Source organism: Echeneis naucrates, chromosome 14 (assembly GCF_900963305.1).
Source record: "Echeneis naucrates chromosome 14, fEcheNa1.1, whole genome shotgun sequence".
Taxonomy (NCBI): Eukaryota; Metazoa; Chordata; class Actinopteri; order Carangiformes; family Echeneidae; genus Echeneis; species Echeneis naucrates.
Window position 1 is genome coordinate 3041144 of NC_042524.1, and position 20051 is coordinate 3061194.

General features: G+C 42.3%; 1 protein-coding gene across 5 annotated transcripts in view; it reads left to right on the forward strand.

The window, feature by feature from the left end:
• The first annotated feature begins 2098 nt into the window (after positions 1–2098).
• Positions 2099–20051, forward strand: part of gria4b (glutamate receptor, ionotropic, AMPA 4b) — an 88383-nt gene continuing 70430 nt past the window's right edge. For all 5 annotated transcript variants that reach the window (XM_029520153.1, XM_029520152.1, XM_029520155.1 and 2 more), the window contains exons 1-2: positions 2099–2219; positions 5934–6092. In XM_029520153.1, the coding sequence (XP_029376013.1) occupies positions 2129–2219; positions 5934–6092 (250 nt within the window). In that variant the 5' untranslated portion in view covers positions 2099–2128. The remainder of the gene's footprint in view (positions 2220–5933; positions 6093–20051) is intronic.

Consider the following 20051-nt stretch of genomic DNA (forward strand, 5'->3'; position numbering starts at 1 on the left):
GTGCTCTTATTTTGAAATCATAAAACATGATAACCACTCAAATGGCTGAGTGTGATTGGCCCCGATGGCTAACATACAACAGTGTGGCTACACTTTTACAGAAGTTTCCAGGTTTAGTTTCTTTAAAAGCTGCGCAACCTCCTTAAACATGCTTCCAGTAAAATCAGCTAAAGTGATCTGATCTAATATTACTCATGCAGTTTATGTTTAATTCATGAAACAGAGTCAAATTAAACTAAAAGGAGCAGATTGGTTCGATTTGATGGAACATTTCATTTTAGTTTTTAATCACAAATTCTGGCTGTGCAGGTCGTTAACTATATTCATAGTTTAAAATATAATTAACCCTACGCTGTTTTTCAGATTACTTCTGAAACGTAATATAGTACAGATCTTTATTATTATTGGAGTTACTCAAACGTATAATAAAGATAGATATTGAAAGATAAAATTATTTTAGAGAGTTGGTAATCTGTTTTAGTTACATCATTGATGTGGTGTCGGTTTCATGACAGATTTCATAATTATGTCTGGAAATCCAAAAGTGAACAGTTGGACAGTTTTTGGACTTCACACCATCTATGAAAGAGAAAGCCTGTATTTAATCCACATTGTTTTCAGACATCATTAGTTATAAATTCAACACTTGTCATTTTTAATGAGTTTTAAATTCCATATGTTTTTAAATCTGATTATTTTGTTGTCACTCCCCAACACTGATCTTATGACAATAATGTCTGCGCTCTTGTATGAACAGAAGTGAACACAGTTTCAGTGTAGATGTCAGATTTTTATTTATTCTGAGATAAACATGATGAAAATGTAATCTTTTCTCTCAGCTGCTGTTTTTCTTCTTCTTCTTCTTCTTCTTCAGCCTCTAGTGGGCATCAGAAGAACTGCAGCTGGAGACGTGCAGTTGTGTCCTTTTATTCTAAATCCTTGTGGCTGACACTTTATAATGAGCCATTCATCATTTCTCATGTAGCTCTTCCAACAACATTGTGACACAGAACTATCGTTGCTGTCCCACCGATTAAAAAAATGTAAAAAATGATGCTGCTGTCCGACGTTTTAGAGAGCTGTGGCTGCCATAAACCTTTATTATTATTATTTATATACACATATATGTGTGTGTGTGTGTGTGTGTGTGTGTGTGTGTGTTTTAGGTGACACATGAAGCTGGGACTTCTTTGCCTGGTCCGGAGACGCAATCCGGTTAGATCCTGCCAGAGAAAAGTGATGTCTGGCAAACATCAGCAGGAACAAACCCAGCCCCGTAGATGGCTTCGTTTTAGTGCAGTTAATTAGGACAGTTTGTGCATTAAAAAAAAAATAAAATAAAAAATGAAAGGCGCCTTCAGCTCAGCTGGATAACAGGAGGGTTAAGACCTTTATCGCCTCCCCGCAAGCGGAGCCATCTATCCTAATTCCCAGTCAGTCGTGGCAGCGGCGTGGTGTCGTTTTGTTGAGCGTTTGTGGAAGTTTTATTATTATTATTATTTTATTTTTGGGGTGTTAAAGCAGCTGCAGGGACTTTGTGCAGACTGACGCCCCTCCCGTCTGGCGCATGTGTGTTATTGCTGTGATGTGAGTTGAGCCGCATCCAGACGCACTGGCCGCTGCTCCCCCCTCCCTTCACCCACCCCCCCCCCCTTTTTTTTTTTTCACCACCACCACTACCAACCCCTCACCCCCCCACCCCCCTCTCTCTCTCTCTCTCTCTCCCCCTCCCTCTCTCCTCCTCTTCCTCATCTTGGTGGTTGGTGTTGTGCGCAAAATCTCCAGCGCCGGGCGGACGGACGCAGTTTGACGGTACAAACGAGCGGCACTGCGGGGGGATATAAAAAAAAAATCAAAAATCAACAAACAAACAAAACAACAAAAACAAAAAAAAGAAAGAAAGAAGGAAGGGAGAAAGAAAGAAAAAGATCCACCAGAAGCAGACATGGATATCTAACGGACACATATATCCACGTTTTTATGTCTTCTTCTTTTTTTTTTTTTTTTTTTTTTTTTTTTTTTTTAGGGGGGGCTTCTCTCCTCCTTCTTACCCCGTGATGTTGCTTTTGCCCCGGGGGTGTTAATTAAACCCGCTCGATGTCTCTCATCAGTTCATAACCGAAACAAAATGAGGATTTCTTCTCCAGACTGGTTTCTGTTGATATTCTCCGGCTTTTGGGGACTGACAATGGGAGCTTTCCCGAGCAGCGTTCAGATCGGTAAGTGTGTGTCTGTCTGTGTGTGTGTGTGTGTGTGTGTGTGTCGGAAAATGAATCATGTGGATGAATCTGTGGCCGGTCCTGCCGTCCAGCCACCTCAGCACTACTCAAAGTGGAGGAATTGTTGATTTTAATTTTTTGTTTTTCCCCCTTCTGCGGTTTTCTGCCTCCTCTTAAAAGCACCACACTCAGACCTGATTATTTTTCCTCCGCTCATTCTGTGCATCTTTAACACACACACACACACACACACACACTCATGTAATGGCTGGATGTGTGTGTGTGTGTGTATTCCGGTGCGCTCCGCCACTGCAGCAGTGTGTGTGTATTCCCGTTGCAGGCTGCCTGTGCATTGACTGCCGTGAACACTATGGCAGCCCCCCACTCCCCTCCACCTCTGCCACGGTCCCACAGGCCTGGATGGCAGCACTGCTTCCTCACGGTGCACACCTCTCCTTAGAGAGAGGCTTGTGTTAGACAAACTTAAAGAGAACAGCGGATGGATTCCTGGTTTTGTTGGTGATTCTTTGCTGTTGCAGCCGGATTGACCTGCATGATTTAAAGGCTGGGAATAATGAAAAGGGGGCTGGGTAAACTGTAACCTGCAGCTGTTGATCATCATAACACCCCCAGAAAAAATAACTCATCAGGAGAAAAGTCACCTCACAAATGTTTGTTCCGTCTGGTCTTGTCTTGAAGGATTTTAAAAGCATATTTCTGAGACAGAAATGAGCTTAGACTGACTTTAAACACATTTATACATATTGTGTGTTCATGTTGCCGAGTCGATGGACATCAGACTCAGTCAGGCTGATGAAAAATAACAAGCTGTTCAAAAGGTTTTCCTGGTCCTTTAATGTCAGTGTGATACTCCAATTCCCCCCTCCAGGGAGGTCAGAGGTCAGGGTCTGTTACAGAACAGCACCCCTGGAGGCGAGGACACTTGAGCGTGGTTGAGAGCTGCATCTGTGGAACTGCTGTGCCATCACGAGACATTTCGGAGTGATATTTTGCTGCTGATTTTAGATAAAAACAAAAGTGAACACGGTTTCTCTGTGACGCTCTTCCCTCAGATTCAATATTCCAATTATCACGCTGCCAATGCCGGCAAAAATTCACGCAGCTCTTGTGTCATCACGTTTCCTTTACGTCAGCCCTTTAAATCACCTCTGAGAATAAAAAGAAAAATCCACGCTATGCCAGAATGTTTAGACCCACCAGACTTCATTTATTAGTTCACATCATTTTGCCCCATCAGCTCTTCTCCAGTCGACTCTAATCTGTTCTACTTAATTGACACTTAAGAATCTACACTTATCATCACTGGAAAATGTGCTGTGTACGCATACACGCAGCACAGAAACGAGAACGCAAAATGCTCCGCAATCTGCAACACTGCAACAATTCTGACACTAGTGACGCGTGACGATTGATCCTGAGGATTGTATAAGCTTGCACTTGTGTCTTTTGGTGGGACCGCAGCCGATGTTAACAAGCATCGCAGGCAAGGATGTTAGAGAAGGGCATGTTTGACAGGAAGTCAGTCCACAGAATGAAAAAATGATCTACAGAAATTATTAAAAATGACCAAAGGAGACCAAAAAGTCTGGATCTGAATCCTCCATCTTAGTGAATCGTTGTGAACGTTGATATTCTCAGCAACATTAAAAGATGTTTCAGAGTTCTGTGGAGATTTGCAGGATCTATCTGAAGGCTCCTGAAGAAGATCCAAATATTATCAGAGTAGCCCGGCTCTTCGAAGGTTCTTCACCGAGGCCAAACCGAACGTTGCCGTATTCGTTGACATGCAGCATCTCCACACGTTCATCCCCTTTTCAAACCACAAGAGTCAACGCATGAAGTGTTAAAGGAAGACTTTACCTTTTATTGGGGAAGACAAGGAGGCCTGTTTGGGAGCCAAGATGAACAAAGCGTTTATTTTTTAGAGGTCATCCATAAATCATCCACGTGTTAGTCAATGGGACATGAAGCCATTACACCGAAAGTGATTCGTCAAGTAAATCAGCTGAGTTGGTTTATCCGCTCCAGAGCTGTGATGGGATTTATCTGACTGTGTGCAGAAGGGAGGAAAATACTCAGAAGTTTAACTTTTTTTTTTTTTATTTAAAGAGGTCAGCCGTAATAAGAACACACTGGCATTTTGCTTTAAATGACATTTACACAGTCCCATCTGAAGAATTATGGCCTGAAGTTACATCTTGAAATGTGAAACAAACTGCTTCTAACTTTAAACACCACTGACATTTGCACAACCATGAACAGCTTAGCCAAAGTCTTTGTAAATTAGTGAAGCTCTAATGGGGGGAAAAAAGAAAGTCACACATGAATCACTTGATACTGGAACTATTGTCAGTTCAGTTCAATATCTGATGAATGTTGCATATCTATTTTTTTTTTTTTCCTTGTTTGCCTTAATATGAAACTAATGTGATTTACATCTTAAAAAGTGTGCGTCCCAAAGCCTAGGGGTGCTTAAAGAGCCTTGACTTGCTATATTGCGACATTAAGACTGTATTTATATCGGCAAAGTGATTCAGCAGACCAGTCTTGGCCTTTGATTAGGTTTCATATGTTGTCCAGTCGGTTGTGTCCACCTCTAAAATAATGGAGGTTCATCTTTGACCATAGCTGCTAAAACCGTCTCTGAACTTCATCCAGCCTGTATTTAGTGATGGTGACCTGGTTTTAGGGATTTTACTGTCAGTTGGTCTGAAGTTGAACCTCAGCACCTCAGCAGGGGGGCTTACAATGCAATCTGACACACACTTTCATGGTACCCAGAGGACGAATCCCACTCCTGACCTTTCCTCGAGCAGCGTCCCTCGCTTGACAGTTTTAATCAGTGAGATCTCTCAACATCTGTGGGGTTGATTGCTGTGACATTTTTTTCCCTGCTGTTGTCCCTCCGCCCCCCTTCAAGTTCAACCACTCCCATTCTTTTCATCCGGAGTCTTTGACAGGTCGAAATTTCACCAAAGTGGCATTCATGGCGCTAATTAGCACATATAACAAACGGAGAGGCTTGTCATGGTAAACGTCAACAGTGAAGCACAATATGAACGTGCTAGCATCCTTGAACTTCACCTTCTTGGCTCCTTTCTCTCTCTAGGACTTTTCCTGCAGGTGAAACTTTCTGATCCATAAGAGTAAACTTTTTTCTTTTTTTTTTTTTAATGGCAGTGACAAATGACTTATTTTGTTCTTTGATTCAGTCCCACTCCTCCAACCAGGGCCCCTGAGGAGGCTCCAGGTGGCCCTCAGCAGGGGAGGAAATGTCAAATTTGGCCCTGAATTGGCGTCAGAAAACTCCCACATGGTTGATGCATAACAATCACAGTTGAGATTAGTTTCATTCTCATGACTATTATCTCAGAGTATGCTGTACAAATGGGCCATTAGTAACTCATCAAGCAGTTTAACCACACGGGCGACGAAAACAGGGATTGTAAAGTTGGTAATGTCTGTCCCATAGAAGTGTTTGAGCATCCCTCAATATCTGAAAAATCATTTGTGTATAGGCAATTGGACATCTGCAGATGGGCGCTGAGATTATTTTAGCGCTTATCTTCCGCTCCTGTTTTAAGTCAGCAATAGTTGAACTCTCTGTGTTGAGGTCGAATGTGATGAGGAAGAGCGACTGGATTCTTTCCCCCCCTTATCAGACCTCTGTTTCTCCTCCCCTCCTCTTTTCAGGCGGTCTGTTCATCAGAAACACTGATCAGGAGTACACGGCCTTTCGCTTGGCAATCTTCCTGCACAACACCAGCCCGAACGCCTCGGAAGCCCCGTTCAACCTGGTCCCTCACGTGGACAACATCGAGACGGCCAACAGCTTCGCCGTCACCAACGCCTGTGAGTCGGTCAACTCTTGTGTTTGTGCACTTATTGTTGATGTCGTTGATTGTTGATTACTGTTGATAACTCCAGTAAAGTAGGAAATGAGGCGTGCCCAACAAAGTGTTAAATGTGATCAAAAGAATACAAACAAAAAACTTTCATTCTCTTCAGTAACAATATCACTTTACGTCATAAATCAAAGAATAGCAGTAGTAGTTCTTTTGTAGAAGGAAGGTGGAAATGGGGCGAAGTTACATCATGTTAAAAAAGAACGCAGATTTTCATTTTTAACGTCTCTGTTTTGTTTATGGAAGAAACGTTAAGATGTAAATTGCTGCATTTTGCAGTTAACGCAGCTGGTTTCCATTTCTTCAAGGCGTCTAAGCTAAGACAGGCTAACCACATGCATCTTTGTACTTAACACCAAGATATGGGATGGATAACAATCCTCTCATGTCATGCCCAGAAAAAAAAGATAGATTAATAAACATCTTTCCTCAAATTGCTGTGATCTGGGATGAGTCAACATTTATCTTTTCACATAAAACAGGCCTCAATCAAACACACAGCTGAGTGAAGTCTATTGGGAGGCTAAAATCATCTTTGTTACTATCAGTCACGGTTTACAAACTGACTTCCGGGTTTAGCTTTCATTCCGTTTTCTGTTTTTGGACACACATGCTCCTCGTGTGCAGTGACGGACCGCTACCAACATTTCTGTTGTTCTCACCAGTGGTTTAGATAATCTGATTAAACTGTTGGCTAGTTTGAAGCTTGCATATCTTGGACTTGGATCCTGCCGTGTCCTCAGATCTCAGCAATTACATCCGAGTGCTGTGTTATTGGGACTGTTAAAAATGATGGCACGCTCTCTGGTTGTTATACGATGAATAACAACATTAATATTATTATTATTATTATTATGAGTAAAACCTCAGCCAGGATTAGTGCCAGTAAATGTGTTTATGGTTTGAAAGGTTCATTGTAGTGATTACGATGGGTGTGATCCAGAAATGACACAGAGCTGACACACATTTTGGTTGTGCGTTGCTGTGTATATGTGCCAATGTACAGTACGTCCAAGTGTGTGTGACGTGTCAGTGCAGCTGTGACTGTGAGTGTCTGCTGGTTCACATCTGATCTGAGTAAAAGCTGCACACGCTGAGGGCGACAGCAGCTTCACACACACATGTTTAAAAACACACAAACGACAATCACACACACTGCCATGGTTAGATCTCCTAATAGTAGTAGGCAGTGATTTTTAGTGATGGTCCCTGGGGAAATGTCCTCTTTCTTTCTTTCTTTCCTTCTTTCTGTCTGTCTGATTTTGTGTGTGTGTGTGTGTGTGTGTGTGTGTTTGTGTGCGCGCAGAGTGTGGGGGTTCCCGCAAAGACCATAAAACACTGCAGCCTGATGTCTTGTACTATCTCTGGTGTGATCTGGTGTTAGAAAAATCAATGACTAAATTAAGCAGAGAATGAAGTGCTGTTATGTTTGGTTGGCAATCGTGTGTGTGTGTGTGTGTGTGTGTGTGTGATGGCCAGATTTGAGAAATGTTCTTTTTGATCAGATAAGAAGAGTTAATATTTTGAAAGCCACTCAAAATTTGCATTTTGCCAACATCCAGTCTGGAATTTACCGTTAAACATCAACGTACATGGGAGGTTTCTAAAGCGACACTTTGGCAAATTAGCGCCATTAAAAGTATGCCGAATTGGGCCGTGGCTATTTGCAGTGTAGCCATAAATGCATAACAAATTGAGATAATGAATTGAGATGGAGATTGGATTGAGATAATGAATAAAACTCATAAACATGATGAGTCTCAGTTAGGGGGGAAGATCTCTTCTAAGATTTCAAAGTAGATTTATGGGTGTTTACGATGGATATTGGAGATAATGATATCTGTGTAAAATATAATGCACACAGAATCTAAAGATGTGCGTTTCATTGGTGTCTTCTCATGCGACTGAGTTATGGCCTCAAGAGGGAGTAAATATTTTCACCTGTCTCACAGTTTGAAACCTCTGATTTTCAGTGCCAACTCGGAACGTACTTGCTTTCTGACTGTTTCAAGTTCTTCATTCAAGCAGTATCGCAGTTGTTTAAATGACATTTCTACCGCCACAAAAGAATGTCTGGCTTTTCCTTCGCAGCGTCGCAGAATTTCTCCCGCGGGATCGTTGGTAACTTTGAAACCGTGCTGATGTAAGCATTCGGCTCAAATGCCTTGATGACTAAAACCGATGAATCTGAGAAAGATTTATCCGTTGGTGACCTAAGATGAAATTACAGCAGATGAAGCCTTATTGATTTCTAGAAATGAGTTGTGCCAGCAGGAGATAGAATTATGCAGGGAAAAATAGAAAAGTAGGTTATGAGCCCAAGAATAGAATAAGAGATGAGCAATTAAAACCCAATGTATGATACGAATACTTAAACAAATATACAGCAGCCAGTTGCAAGAAAGATAAATTGGACTGTGGGAAAGACTGTGAGTAATAATTATATGGTCTTTGTTTGGTAATTATTTCATATATAATATTTTCAAATTGTGTAAAAACCTTTGTAGCTCATAATAATTAACTAAAGTTTATTTTATGGACAATTTAAACGAAACAAAATCTTTAGTTTTTCCCATCAAGGAACAATTCTGTGACAGTAAAAGTTGTAAAATCTTAAATATCTCTGTTTTGTTTGCTTGAAATGTGCTGGAAAGGTTACAACCCCCCCCCCAAACATGACGTTTTGTGTCTGACGGTCGATACAAACGCTGAACGAAGCGGTGAGACAGGAAACAGCGTTCAAAGGCGCTCTCAGTGAGCGAGGATAATGGCGGCAGAGCTGCACAGTGGTCGAGGAGCGGGTGAGCCTAAACTGTGGAGTGCCAGGAAACAGAAGAAACTGGGGGATTTTTCACATCCAGTCTAATGGCTGCACAGTCACAGGAAGTGAGTCTCTAGCCCATTGATTGGCCGAGCCAAATCAGAGCAGAATTACATGAGCCAGTCAATGGCTGTGATAGCTCAGGGCCAGCGGGAAATCTGAGATCGAACCGCATCGCTTGTTTTCATCCCCCACCCAACCCTCTTTTTTTTTTTTTTTTTTTAACTTCCTGGCCCCGGTTTGGCTCCGTTATCAAAGGCCCTGAGATAATAGTTATGAATAGGCAGCGGTACTATGTGACGTTTAAGGGCATCGTGTACAGTTGGGAAGGGGAGATGAGAGACGGAGCTAATTTGTGAAGAGAGATTAGGCCGTTCAACGTGTGCGCTGCTGCTGTCAGGAAGGCTGACGGGGATAATTGGTAGGAAGACGAGGACAAATGTTGTATGTTCCTACTGTCATTGATAATCATTCTGTCGACCCGATGATGAATCCTGCTAGCAGTGTAGCTGTTTAATTATTCATACTGGGGTTACTGGTGTTACTGGGATTGGGGGGGGAAAAGTATCTCTGGTTTTCTCAAAACTTTCTGGGGACTTTGTGTTCAGCCTGAAATATCATGTGTCTTCATCAAGTTAATTGTGGCACCTCTGTGTAATTACTGTTAACAAATGAGACAATGGTCAAGACATTTGTCAGGCTGCTTCTCAGCGGTGGTGGTGGTGAGTGTTTCACACAAGCTCACACACAAGCTGTGTGGGGAAACTGGGTTCTTGCCAATAAATAGACTTTTGAGAGTTGTTTGGCATCCGCAAAACAAATATAGCAGGATTTATAAAGGCACTCAAGTTTTATTCTTTATTAGACAACAGCCGAGTCCTTATACGTGATGGTGGCTAAAACTAATATGGCTGCTCACGGTCTTATTAGTTTTGTTTTGTTTGTTAGTTAGTTTTTCCTCTTTTTGTGAACGAATCAAATCAAAAGACTGAAAGGAACCTTGAAGTGGTTTTACATCTGTGTATCTAAAGGCTGATGTGGTTAATTTCTCTGTGCGGAGCTCCACTGTCTCCAGTTAGTATTGAAAACACTTCATTACCATGAGCCGGGGCACTGAAGTCATTCACTTCTGGCAATCTGATCTGCTGCAGTAAATAATCACATGTGTATCAGCCTACGGTTGAAAATGGCCCCCAGAAAATACACAGTTTAATCCCGTTTAAGAGCTGCAGTTACCTTTTGATATACCTAACAGCCGATCCTAAATAAGTGAAGCTTCATATCTGTGAGCCGTTATCGTCTATATTTATTTCTCCCAGAACCAAACAAGCTGGCCATCCTGCATTGTTTGTTGGCCGTTGTTGGTCCAATGTGTGTAGTTAGTTTAAAAAAAAAAAAAAGTTGTTTTTTTTTTTCAGGGGGAGACATGATCGAGCGCTGCTGATCAATTCGTTCTTTTCTTCAATGTATTGTGAGTCTGAAATGGTTAGTAAACTGAGGAAGTGCTCCATCTTACGGCTCCTTTTTCTGGCATTTTAAATGAGGTTGTCGGGTCAAAGCAGTGACACAACTGTTACAGACCGGCATCGGGGAGCGTCATTTGTAGGGAGGGACCTGCGTAGTGTTGCCTTGTGTCACGTACAAATGGTGCGTCACTTGTATTGGATTTCACCGAGACTGAAGTCTGAAATGTGAGACAACCTTTCCTTTTGTCAGCACGCTCAGGATGAGACCCGCACACACGCTGGTGGCAGACTTCAGACTCTCTGTGCTCATATTAGGCAAGAAAATCCCCAGCTTTCATATGTGTGGAACGGCCACAAGTGAAATGCCAAAGCAACAGACTGCCTGGTTCATTATGAAACACTCAGCCAGCATGACAATGATTTCATGGATCTATGCCTGGCTGTCGAGGTGGCATTGCCGGTGATGTGCTGAAGCTCGGGACAGCCGTGGTTGTTGCTCTGGAGTGTTCGAGTCCTTGAGCTCAAATGGCTTCTCAAAACTTTTGTCCCCAGGATGCGAGGACGCATCCTCTGGGGATTTTGAGACAATCCAGAGCATTCAGGTGCTTGTGACAGCAGACTGTGTTCGAGGGGGAGGTTTCCAACACAAAAAAACGAAGACAAGAGGCAGAAAATTGCGGTTTGTTTAAACTTTGATACCGCTGCAGGACTTCAGAACTTCAGATAGTCCAGATGTCTTCGGTAGAATCCAGCTGATCCAGACCGAACATTTGTTCTGTATGATTCTGGACGTTTGACTGAAATGATAGCGTGGAGAAGACGTCAGTGAATGAGTGAAATGAGACGTTGTGTTTCTTGCCACCAGGTTGAGGGGGGTTAGTGGGGGGTTAGACATTGCAGACATCTTGGGATTTGCCATAAATGGCCTCCAGTTGGGCAACAAACAAAACACAAGCGGTTCGTTTGGGTGATCACAAAGGTTGGAAACAAACCTCCTGGTCACCGCTTGCCGATGGAGAAGTCCATCGTGCCTGGTCTCAGGCAAACTAAATCTGCCTGATTGGGCACTTTCACGTTGTGGAAGAGTCGAAAACTTTTTTATCTATTTTAAGGGCCATGTTCAGAGCTGCTAGTTGCTAAATTATACAGTGCAAAATTTCTTAACGGCATTCAAACAAATGACCAGCAACGGACACACAGGTGATTGGATTACTTAATGAAACAAAACCCACGATTATTATCACACGTCCCCAAGTTTGGAGATGTGAAGACTGTTCAATGGAAGATGTGACTAAACTGAGAATGAGGTGTGAGCATTTTTTTTTTCCTTTTGTGTAGCAAACGGCAGAATGATTAGGGAGTTGGAAATAGGATATTGAATAAATTCTCCTTTGAGCGATGGACAAAAGCTTTTGAAGAGCTGTGTGTAATGGAGGTTCACAGTTAGCGGGAAAGTGAGTATTAGATCTTCTTGCCTTCATTATAAACTACCAAATTAAATAAAGATTTAGACTGACCCACTATCATGTAGAAAATAAAGCAAATCGATATGCCTCTGAGCAGCTGAAGACTTCTTGGCAGTGGGTGTGTGTTTTTGCGTGTGCGTTACCTTTTTCATCTGCAGCTCTTTCATCCGGCTGATCTTTAGTGTCAGTTTCGTGGTCACCCCTCAACCACGCAGCCGCACAAAGGTTGAAAATGGAGTGTGAACGGGTTAATTTGACCTCCTACATGCTGCCCTTGCCTTTCACCTTCAGTTAAACTGTGACAACGTCATCTGCATTGAGTCATTTATATTCAACCTAGCACCCTCTCCACATCCACATTTCGAGCAGCCTGCGCTCATACATGCGCTCATGCCGCATCGGAAGGCTCTACATTTTCTCAGCTGCTCACACGTGAACATATGCCTTCTATGTCTGTCCTTGAGTATGAAAAAGCTCCGCTCATTTGTGCTTTATGTTCTCCCCACGTGCATGCGTGTGTGTGTGTGCGTGTGTGTCTGCGGACATGCATGAAGAATAATCCGCCTGTGCTGCATGTTAGCCTTATTTAAGTCTATTATCTTTCCCTCCATGGGCTCCATTCAGAGGGGCTCTTTGCACTGTAGAGCAGCCCTCTAAATGGCTGCCGGTGCCCCTCATTTGTCTGAGGATTCTTCTGAAGCAGGGGGAGGAAATATACAGGCCTTTTGGCGATGCACACTTGTATGTGTGCGTAATGGCTGGTGTTAGGAGAGAAAGGATGGAGATGGATATGGAGAGAGGAAAAAGGGGGAGGGGGCCACTAATGAGAGATTAATGTGGCGAAGCAGGGAGGAAGATGGAGGATGGAGGGGTGAGGAGACGTGGGGAGGTAAAAGGACGAGGAGGTGATGGCAGAGAAAAAGGGATTTTTACAAGAAAGGATTTATTAGCCCAATAAAAGGAAAAGTCTGAGCCACTTTCACGTCTTTACAAGGTGAAATATGACTTTTTCCCCTCATTCGGCTGTATTAGCATTTATTACCTGCGTCCGTGCATTGTTAGTCATATGGTGCTAAATTTAGTCAAGACATTTTGATGAAAAGTGCCCTCTGCATCACAGTTCATGCGATGGGCTAAAATGCAAGGGCATCCAATGAAAGAGTGGACGTGAAGGCAGAAAGGTGCCTTCACAGGCGACTGGGGGTCGTGCCTGCATGTCTGTCAAAATAAATATCAGCTTTAGGGCCAGTAATGGTAGGTGACTTCCTTTATTCCATTATCTATTATCATCAGCTGGACATACACTACCAATCAAAAGTTTGGACAGACTTTCTCATTCAAATGAATGAGAAATGTGTCCAAACTTTTGACTGTGTAGTGTAGAAGTATAGATTTATCACTTATTAATTTATTTTAATTTAATTCTTTTTTTGATTCTGCACACTGAAAAGAACAAAGAGAAAAAATGGAACAGTGCAGAGAGCGGCAAAAAGCCAGAAGTAAAATTTAAGAAAAGGAGAAAAAAATTCCTGCTTTCGTGGAAAAGCTGAACAAGATGCAGAGCGCCAGCTTTACATCGAAATTCTGCAAATCTATAATAGAAAAATGGAAGAAGCTTTTAATCTTTCACTCGCAGCACAGAGCGGTTCAACTGAAAAATGTAGAGACGCTCAAATAGAATTTAGATTTTCTTGCCACGTTTCTCATCCCTGATGGTTTGTAGGCAGAGGTCTCACCGGCCGAGACAGACCTGAGCAGTGAACTTCCACTGCATGTGAAAGTTCAGAGCGCTTCAGTTTCCTAATTTAAGGAAAGGAAGCGCAGACGGAACATAACGGGAGAAGAGGACGTATAAACCGCGTCTCAAACTCCTCACGTCTATATTTAGGACAGGACAAGTGGATTGTTCTCCTGTTTGGCCACTGAAAGACAGCTGAGGTGTGTCAGCAGGCCCTGCACACGTTCATTTGTGGGAAATTATAGCACATTTAGAAGCAATCAGGGCGGCGAAGCAGCTTCGCCACCTTCTTACTCTATTAGAAATCTATTTTTGGACGTGAGCATGTTCTGATGGATTTTCTCCAAACTGGGACAGGAAGTCATTCCAGTTACTTTGTGTGAAACATTTAGAGACTTTTCTTTTCAGATTCGAGCATCTTTTAGGTCCCATTTGGTTTGTAATGCATCACTGCAGATGGAGACAAAGCCACAGTAAACAGTGCCGGGCAAATAAATATTATAAGTAAACAAGTTTGTGATAAAGTAAACTTTTCTTTTTTGTCATTTTGGGGAAATCTGGATGTATTTATATTTGGCTTGTGGGTGTAAAAAAAAAAAAAAGTTGACTTATGTGTTAGCAGAGGAACCTGATTTTGTTTAGATTCATATTTAATGTCTATTCAATCCACCTGGCTGGATGAGCTTCACCTAAGGAAGACCATTTGTCCACGTGGGGACGCTTGTCTTTTTGTGCAGATAAAGAATTTATGGATTCCTGGTCATGATCACATAGAAACTCTTGGAAACAAACTAATTCAAAATTTCTGGGTCAAAAAGTCACATTTGCTGCCCTGACATATTACTTTAACTTTAGCAAAAAGTTGGTTTATCCTGAAAAGTTGGCACCATTTTCATCTCACACAACTGGACAAGTGGGAGATGATGGTGGATTGTTGGTTTTGGAAAACAGCAGTGTCAAACTGAGAAATATTGATATGTATGATATATGAGAAAAATCCAAAAGTGAAGATATCCAGTTGGAGTCCATTTTTTGGCCAAAGCTTAAACAGCTAAGGTCTCAAAAAAATAAGTTTGACCTGAAGACGGTGCTAAATGTAAAAGTCAACAGATCACTTAAAATCTTTAGAACTCATTAAATGAAATCAGAAACATTGAAACCAAAGTCCAATGGATTCTGTTGAAGGGTTAGGCAGATAATCTTTGGCGTTGTTCAGGGTTGTTTGTTTATTTATAGCCATAATTAATATGGGCTGTTTGATTTATTTGACTTTTTTTTATAGAATTGGTCATCATGGACACACCTGCATCAGGATCCCTGAATGTCTCAGTCAGAAAAAGCTTTATCAAAGTACAAGATGCTCATTGACGTGGTACGGCTCAATCTGCAAAAACAAGAAAGAGACAGCGGCCCACGTCGACCTTCAAACAGCCAAATCAGTCACCTGCTAATAGGAACATTGTTCATACAACATTAGTGCTAATGAAAGCCTAACGGATTGAAGGGGATTGCTCTGAGAGACAGAGATGCTCCGAATATTTTAATAGACTGACAGAGACAGAGAGTGGAGTGGGAGGGAAATAACAGTAGGTCTGCTCTCAGATCGCAGCGGATGAGTCGTGTGAAATCACAGATGGGTTTTAACGGGAACACACTCTGGCCAGGGGAGTTGTTCTCTCACGCTGGAGGATGCTGCAACAGCTCACACACGTACTTCTTACGTTACTTACTAACGGGTAGTCAACTCTCTGTTTTTTTTTTTTTGTTTTTTTTTTTCCATGACAGGAAGTAGCTGCAACACTGTGATCCTCACGTTTGAGAGATTCCTTTGGTATGTAGATGAAGCGACGAGTATCGTGTTTAGCTGTAAGACAAATCTTCAGGATAAAAGGACAGAAAATATACCTGAACAGGCTCTTAATTATGTTGTTGAGTAGACATCACGACCTTTTTTTTTTTTTTTTTTTTTTTTTTTATGCTGTAGAGTTTTTTTTTTTAACTTAAGATAGAAAAAATTATAATAGGAAATGACAGATTTTCTTCATAACATATAAACTGCACAACCTTCAGCTCAATGAGGAGTTCCTCTGCTCCAGTTTGAGTTGATCTGATATTTTTAGCGCACCAACACACTGTTAGCTCTGTTAGCATCCTAACTCTGACTTATAAATCCAAAAACAGGTGCTGGAAACAAGGTGGATACTGCTAAAGTTAGCATGAATGAGCTTGTACACCAAAATGAATGGAAATGCTGCCCGCTGTCTCCTCGATGTGCAAATTTACATCTGCTGGATGAATTGTTTTCATCTTGTCCAAATGGAAAAAAAAAAATCAAATCATGCAGACTTACAGCAACACACTGGGCACAGCGGCAGTATTCATTTTCCATTTATCACACAAAAACATGTCGTTCAGGTTATTTCTCTCCGTCCTCCATTACAGCATCGCTGGCCAAAAGCAGATTGTATTATTCAGCTGTTCTGCCCTATATGGAGGCAGCACAGTGGTTACTGCTGTTGTCTCACAACAAGAAGGTCGCAGGTTTGGTTAGGGTTAGTGACGCTGTGATGACTCGGCTGTGGAGTTTGTTTTTTTTTAATATTAATGAGATAATTAAGCATCGTCAGCCTGATGTCAGGAACGTGCTGTGAACACTGAAAAACTAATGAGCTAGATGTCTGTTGGTTTAATGAGAAGGTGTGTCCGAACAATTAGCAGGTCTTCTTTAACGGCCGTTACATTTCCAATGTGATTTGAGGAGCTTTGACGGTGAAAACCCCTCAGAGGAGTTTGTTCATTAGTTCGAGGATCGAATGGTCAGACTCCCACTGAACGCATCCCGACCCGCCTGTCCCCTGGCACACCGCTACGACCTCCTGACCTTTAACCCCGCTGCTTCAGGAAATAAGAAGGGAAGGCCAGCCAGATGGTGTCAATTTCTCACCATAATTTTTATGAAACTTTCTGTGAACATTGGAAACATAATCAGGTTATTGTCACCCACCTGACATAAGTAAAGGCTGGAAATGCAGACGAATAAGAATAAAACAGTGACGGTAAACAAATACGTTTGATCAAATTCACCGGCTCTGGTGCTCAAAACTGCTCAACTTCTTTTATACACACACATATTGTGCAACAGCAAAAACTAGACCAAACATTTGACCAAAAATGATAATCTATAAAAGCAATGTAAAGATGTCCTAAAGAACCAACCAACCCAAAACAAGAAAAACAGCAGAAAGTCAAGTTTTAAATCTCCATAAGTTGCCATTCAGCAAAGACAAAAAACAAGCTTTGATTTGTAATGCAGCCACTATGACTTAATTGAAACAAGTAAAACTATTAAAGCATATTTTAGAATGAAACCTGTTTTTACACCCACATTATCTCGACCCAGTTTTCTCCCTCCACTTGCTTCAGTCAGCAGGATGTACGGCTACCAACTGGAGATCGGTGTAATGGTGTGAAACTGGTCACAGGAGTGTGCGTCGTGTCGCCCACGAGCTTGGTCTTGTTTTTGTGCTTGTGTGTCTGTGGATGATTCAAAACGAAAGAAAAAGGGTCCCAGTCGTGAAATAAATTTCTCCACCGTGTTACGAGAAGTCAAAAACTCATCTCAGTTGGAAGCGTTTTTGTTTTGTTTTTTTTTTTCAACACATTTAACCAACCGCGTTACAACAATCAGCGTTGATTCTGTGAAACGGCTGAACAGTTACGTCTCTGCAGACAGACGGAGACAACAAAACGACCCCACCTTCACCATCGGACACACAGAAGCTGACCTTTCACCCTGCACCACTACTGACTTTAATAACGATGAACCTGTTATTGGAACAGATCATTACAAATTACCACCTGCTATGTGCACACGTGTGAGTCTGTGACAGCATTTGTGTATGTGCGTGCGTTTGTGCGAATGCATGCTCTTGCTTCTTGTTGGGGTGGCCTCGCACTCTCAACTCTCTCCAACAGTCTACAGAGAAGAGCCTGTGATTGCAACCAGATTGGCCAATTATTGCACTTTTATCGCAGCAGATATTGGTCCCGACTGGTCCGGGGGGGCTTGAATGAGCTGATTCGGAGGACTTTGGTGTTTCTGCTGCTGTGTGGTAGTTTAGTAACTCTGATCACAATCCCCTCGATGACGGGGTCGATTACCGCGATGTTTCTTGAGAAAAAGGGAAAGAAACAGCTGTTTGTTTGGTCTCTATGGCGGAATAGGAGATTGTATGACTGCCCATTAGACGCAGTGAATTATGGGTAACCTTCTTATGCTTTATTGGTGATTGTGGGGATGAACTATCTATCAAAGCGCTTGTTTATGCCATCAGCCACTAAAAATCAAAATAATCCAACCCAATCTGGCATAATTGTTCGAGGTTGTTACCTCCGTAGTTGCTACGGTTACCAACCCTCGTATTGAAAAATCATCATACAAATTGTTCGCTGTGTTTGCTGTTACTTCTAGCAAAAAAAGATTTCACCCACTGCGTGTGAAACAGTCCAGGATGTTTCCCTTTGAAAAGGCATTTAACATCCTCACCCTCATACAATAAAAGCTTTTGTGTAAATTTTTTAAAAGGAAGCAGCCAGGACTGTCCTCCTCACTGTGGGCAAAATGGGGCAAAGGATTTGAGGATTGAGGATTGAGATTGAACCTGTTGATTATTAAGTATTCAACCCTAAACCAGAATCGTCCCTGAAACTTGTCCAAAAAGCAAAAAAAAAAACAGAAGATTTTGAGGGCGATGATGAGAATCTAGAAGCTCATCAGAAAACAGTTTAATGGTCTAGTGAATGTGCATTAGCTCAGACAATCCATCTTAATTTTGCAGAAATACTCTTTCAGCTGTTTCTTTGCGACAGTTTTTGATCTTCTGGTCTCTGAGCTTGCAGAAGGGCATGTAGCTTCGTGCTGGAAGTGGCTCACCAACCAGCCTAGAATATGGCCGAGGTGGGAAGAGATCACAAAAGCGAATGTGAAGTGAAGTCATGGGTAAAGCATGGTTACGTTACGTTAGCCTTCAGCGTGGCATTAGTAGCAGCTGCAAGCTATCCACTCTGAATGAGGGCCAGCAGGAAAAGCAGTTAGCGTAAAAATAAAACAAGAAAAGCGTGCAGCACTTTTTTCTCTCTCTCTCTTTTAAGGCTCTACTTTGCGTTCCTCCTCCTCTTCACGCACTGACGAATGTGAGGGCTTTCTATCTGAGATGGCTCGCAGCGAGTTTGGAGGCGGAGCGGCGCGGCAGCTTGTTTATGTGATGCCCTTGACATTTTTCAGGCCAGAGAATCAAAACTCACAACATTATTGAGCCGAGGTCCCGCAGACCGCCACTGACACACACCGCCCAGCCCCACCCCCTCGTCTTTGCTCTGCCGCACCCTGGCTGTGATAATGAATTGTCCTTGAATCCTGACTGGGGCTCTTAACCCATCAGCTAACCCCCCCCCCCCCTTCCTTTCCTTACCACCTCTCCTCTCAGAGTAAATTTGCTGACTTGCCTGATCCTGTGGGAACAGGCTCCATGATGATGTACATTAGTGGTCCAGAGAGAAAAGACATTTCCATATGACACCGCATGACTGGGACAGATGAAATGTTTGATTGTGACAGAGAAACAAAGAGGGGGGTGGAGGTGAAAGTGAGGAGAGGACAAGTGGATAAAGGAAACGATGGAGCACGAGCTGGGATGGCAGAAAGGAACGGCAGGGTAATGATTCCTTATATTATTGCTGATAATACTTAAAATGAAAGTGACTGAATAAAGAAAGGAAGCAAAGAGACAAAGGATCATTTTTTAAAAGTAAAGAAACGCCATCCAAAGGTTTTTATGATAAAAGCACCCAGGTCCCTTCTCTGCTACTGCGATGTGATGTGGCTGGGGAAGGATTGGAGAATTCATACTGCCAACGAGGTGAGAAATAATTTAGTTATGCAACCAACACTGAGATTTTTACATTTTCAGGAAGCTCGTGGGAGAAGATAGCAGTGCAGCATGGACAGCTGGATTTACATTTAACAGTAAATCAGCTCTCTGTGTGGGGTCTGCCACTTCCATCAGTGGAGGGATTAAATATGAAAAACACCGTACTTCCTGGGCTGGATGGGGGGGGGGGGGGGGGGACAAATGGCAGCAACAATTTGTCACTGATGGCGAATCAGTTTGAAATTTAGCCAAGATTAAAAAAACAAAAAGCAATCAGCCCAAAACCATCTGACATCATCAGAGGACGATGGGAGTCCTCTTTTTTTAAGCCTTAGTTCCCAGATCAGCTGACATTACCACTGAAACGTAACCATAACAACGTGTAATAATCACTGGAATTGATCATTTTACAGTGAAGTGGGATCTAAAAAACATCCAGACATATGAAATTTAGACCCATTTCTTTCTGATGATAGTCGAAAACA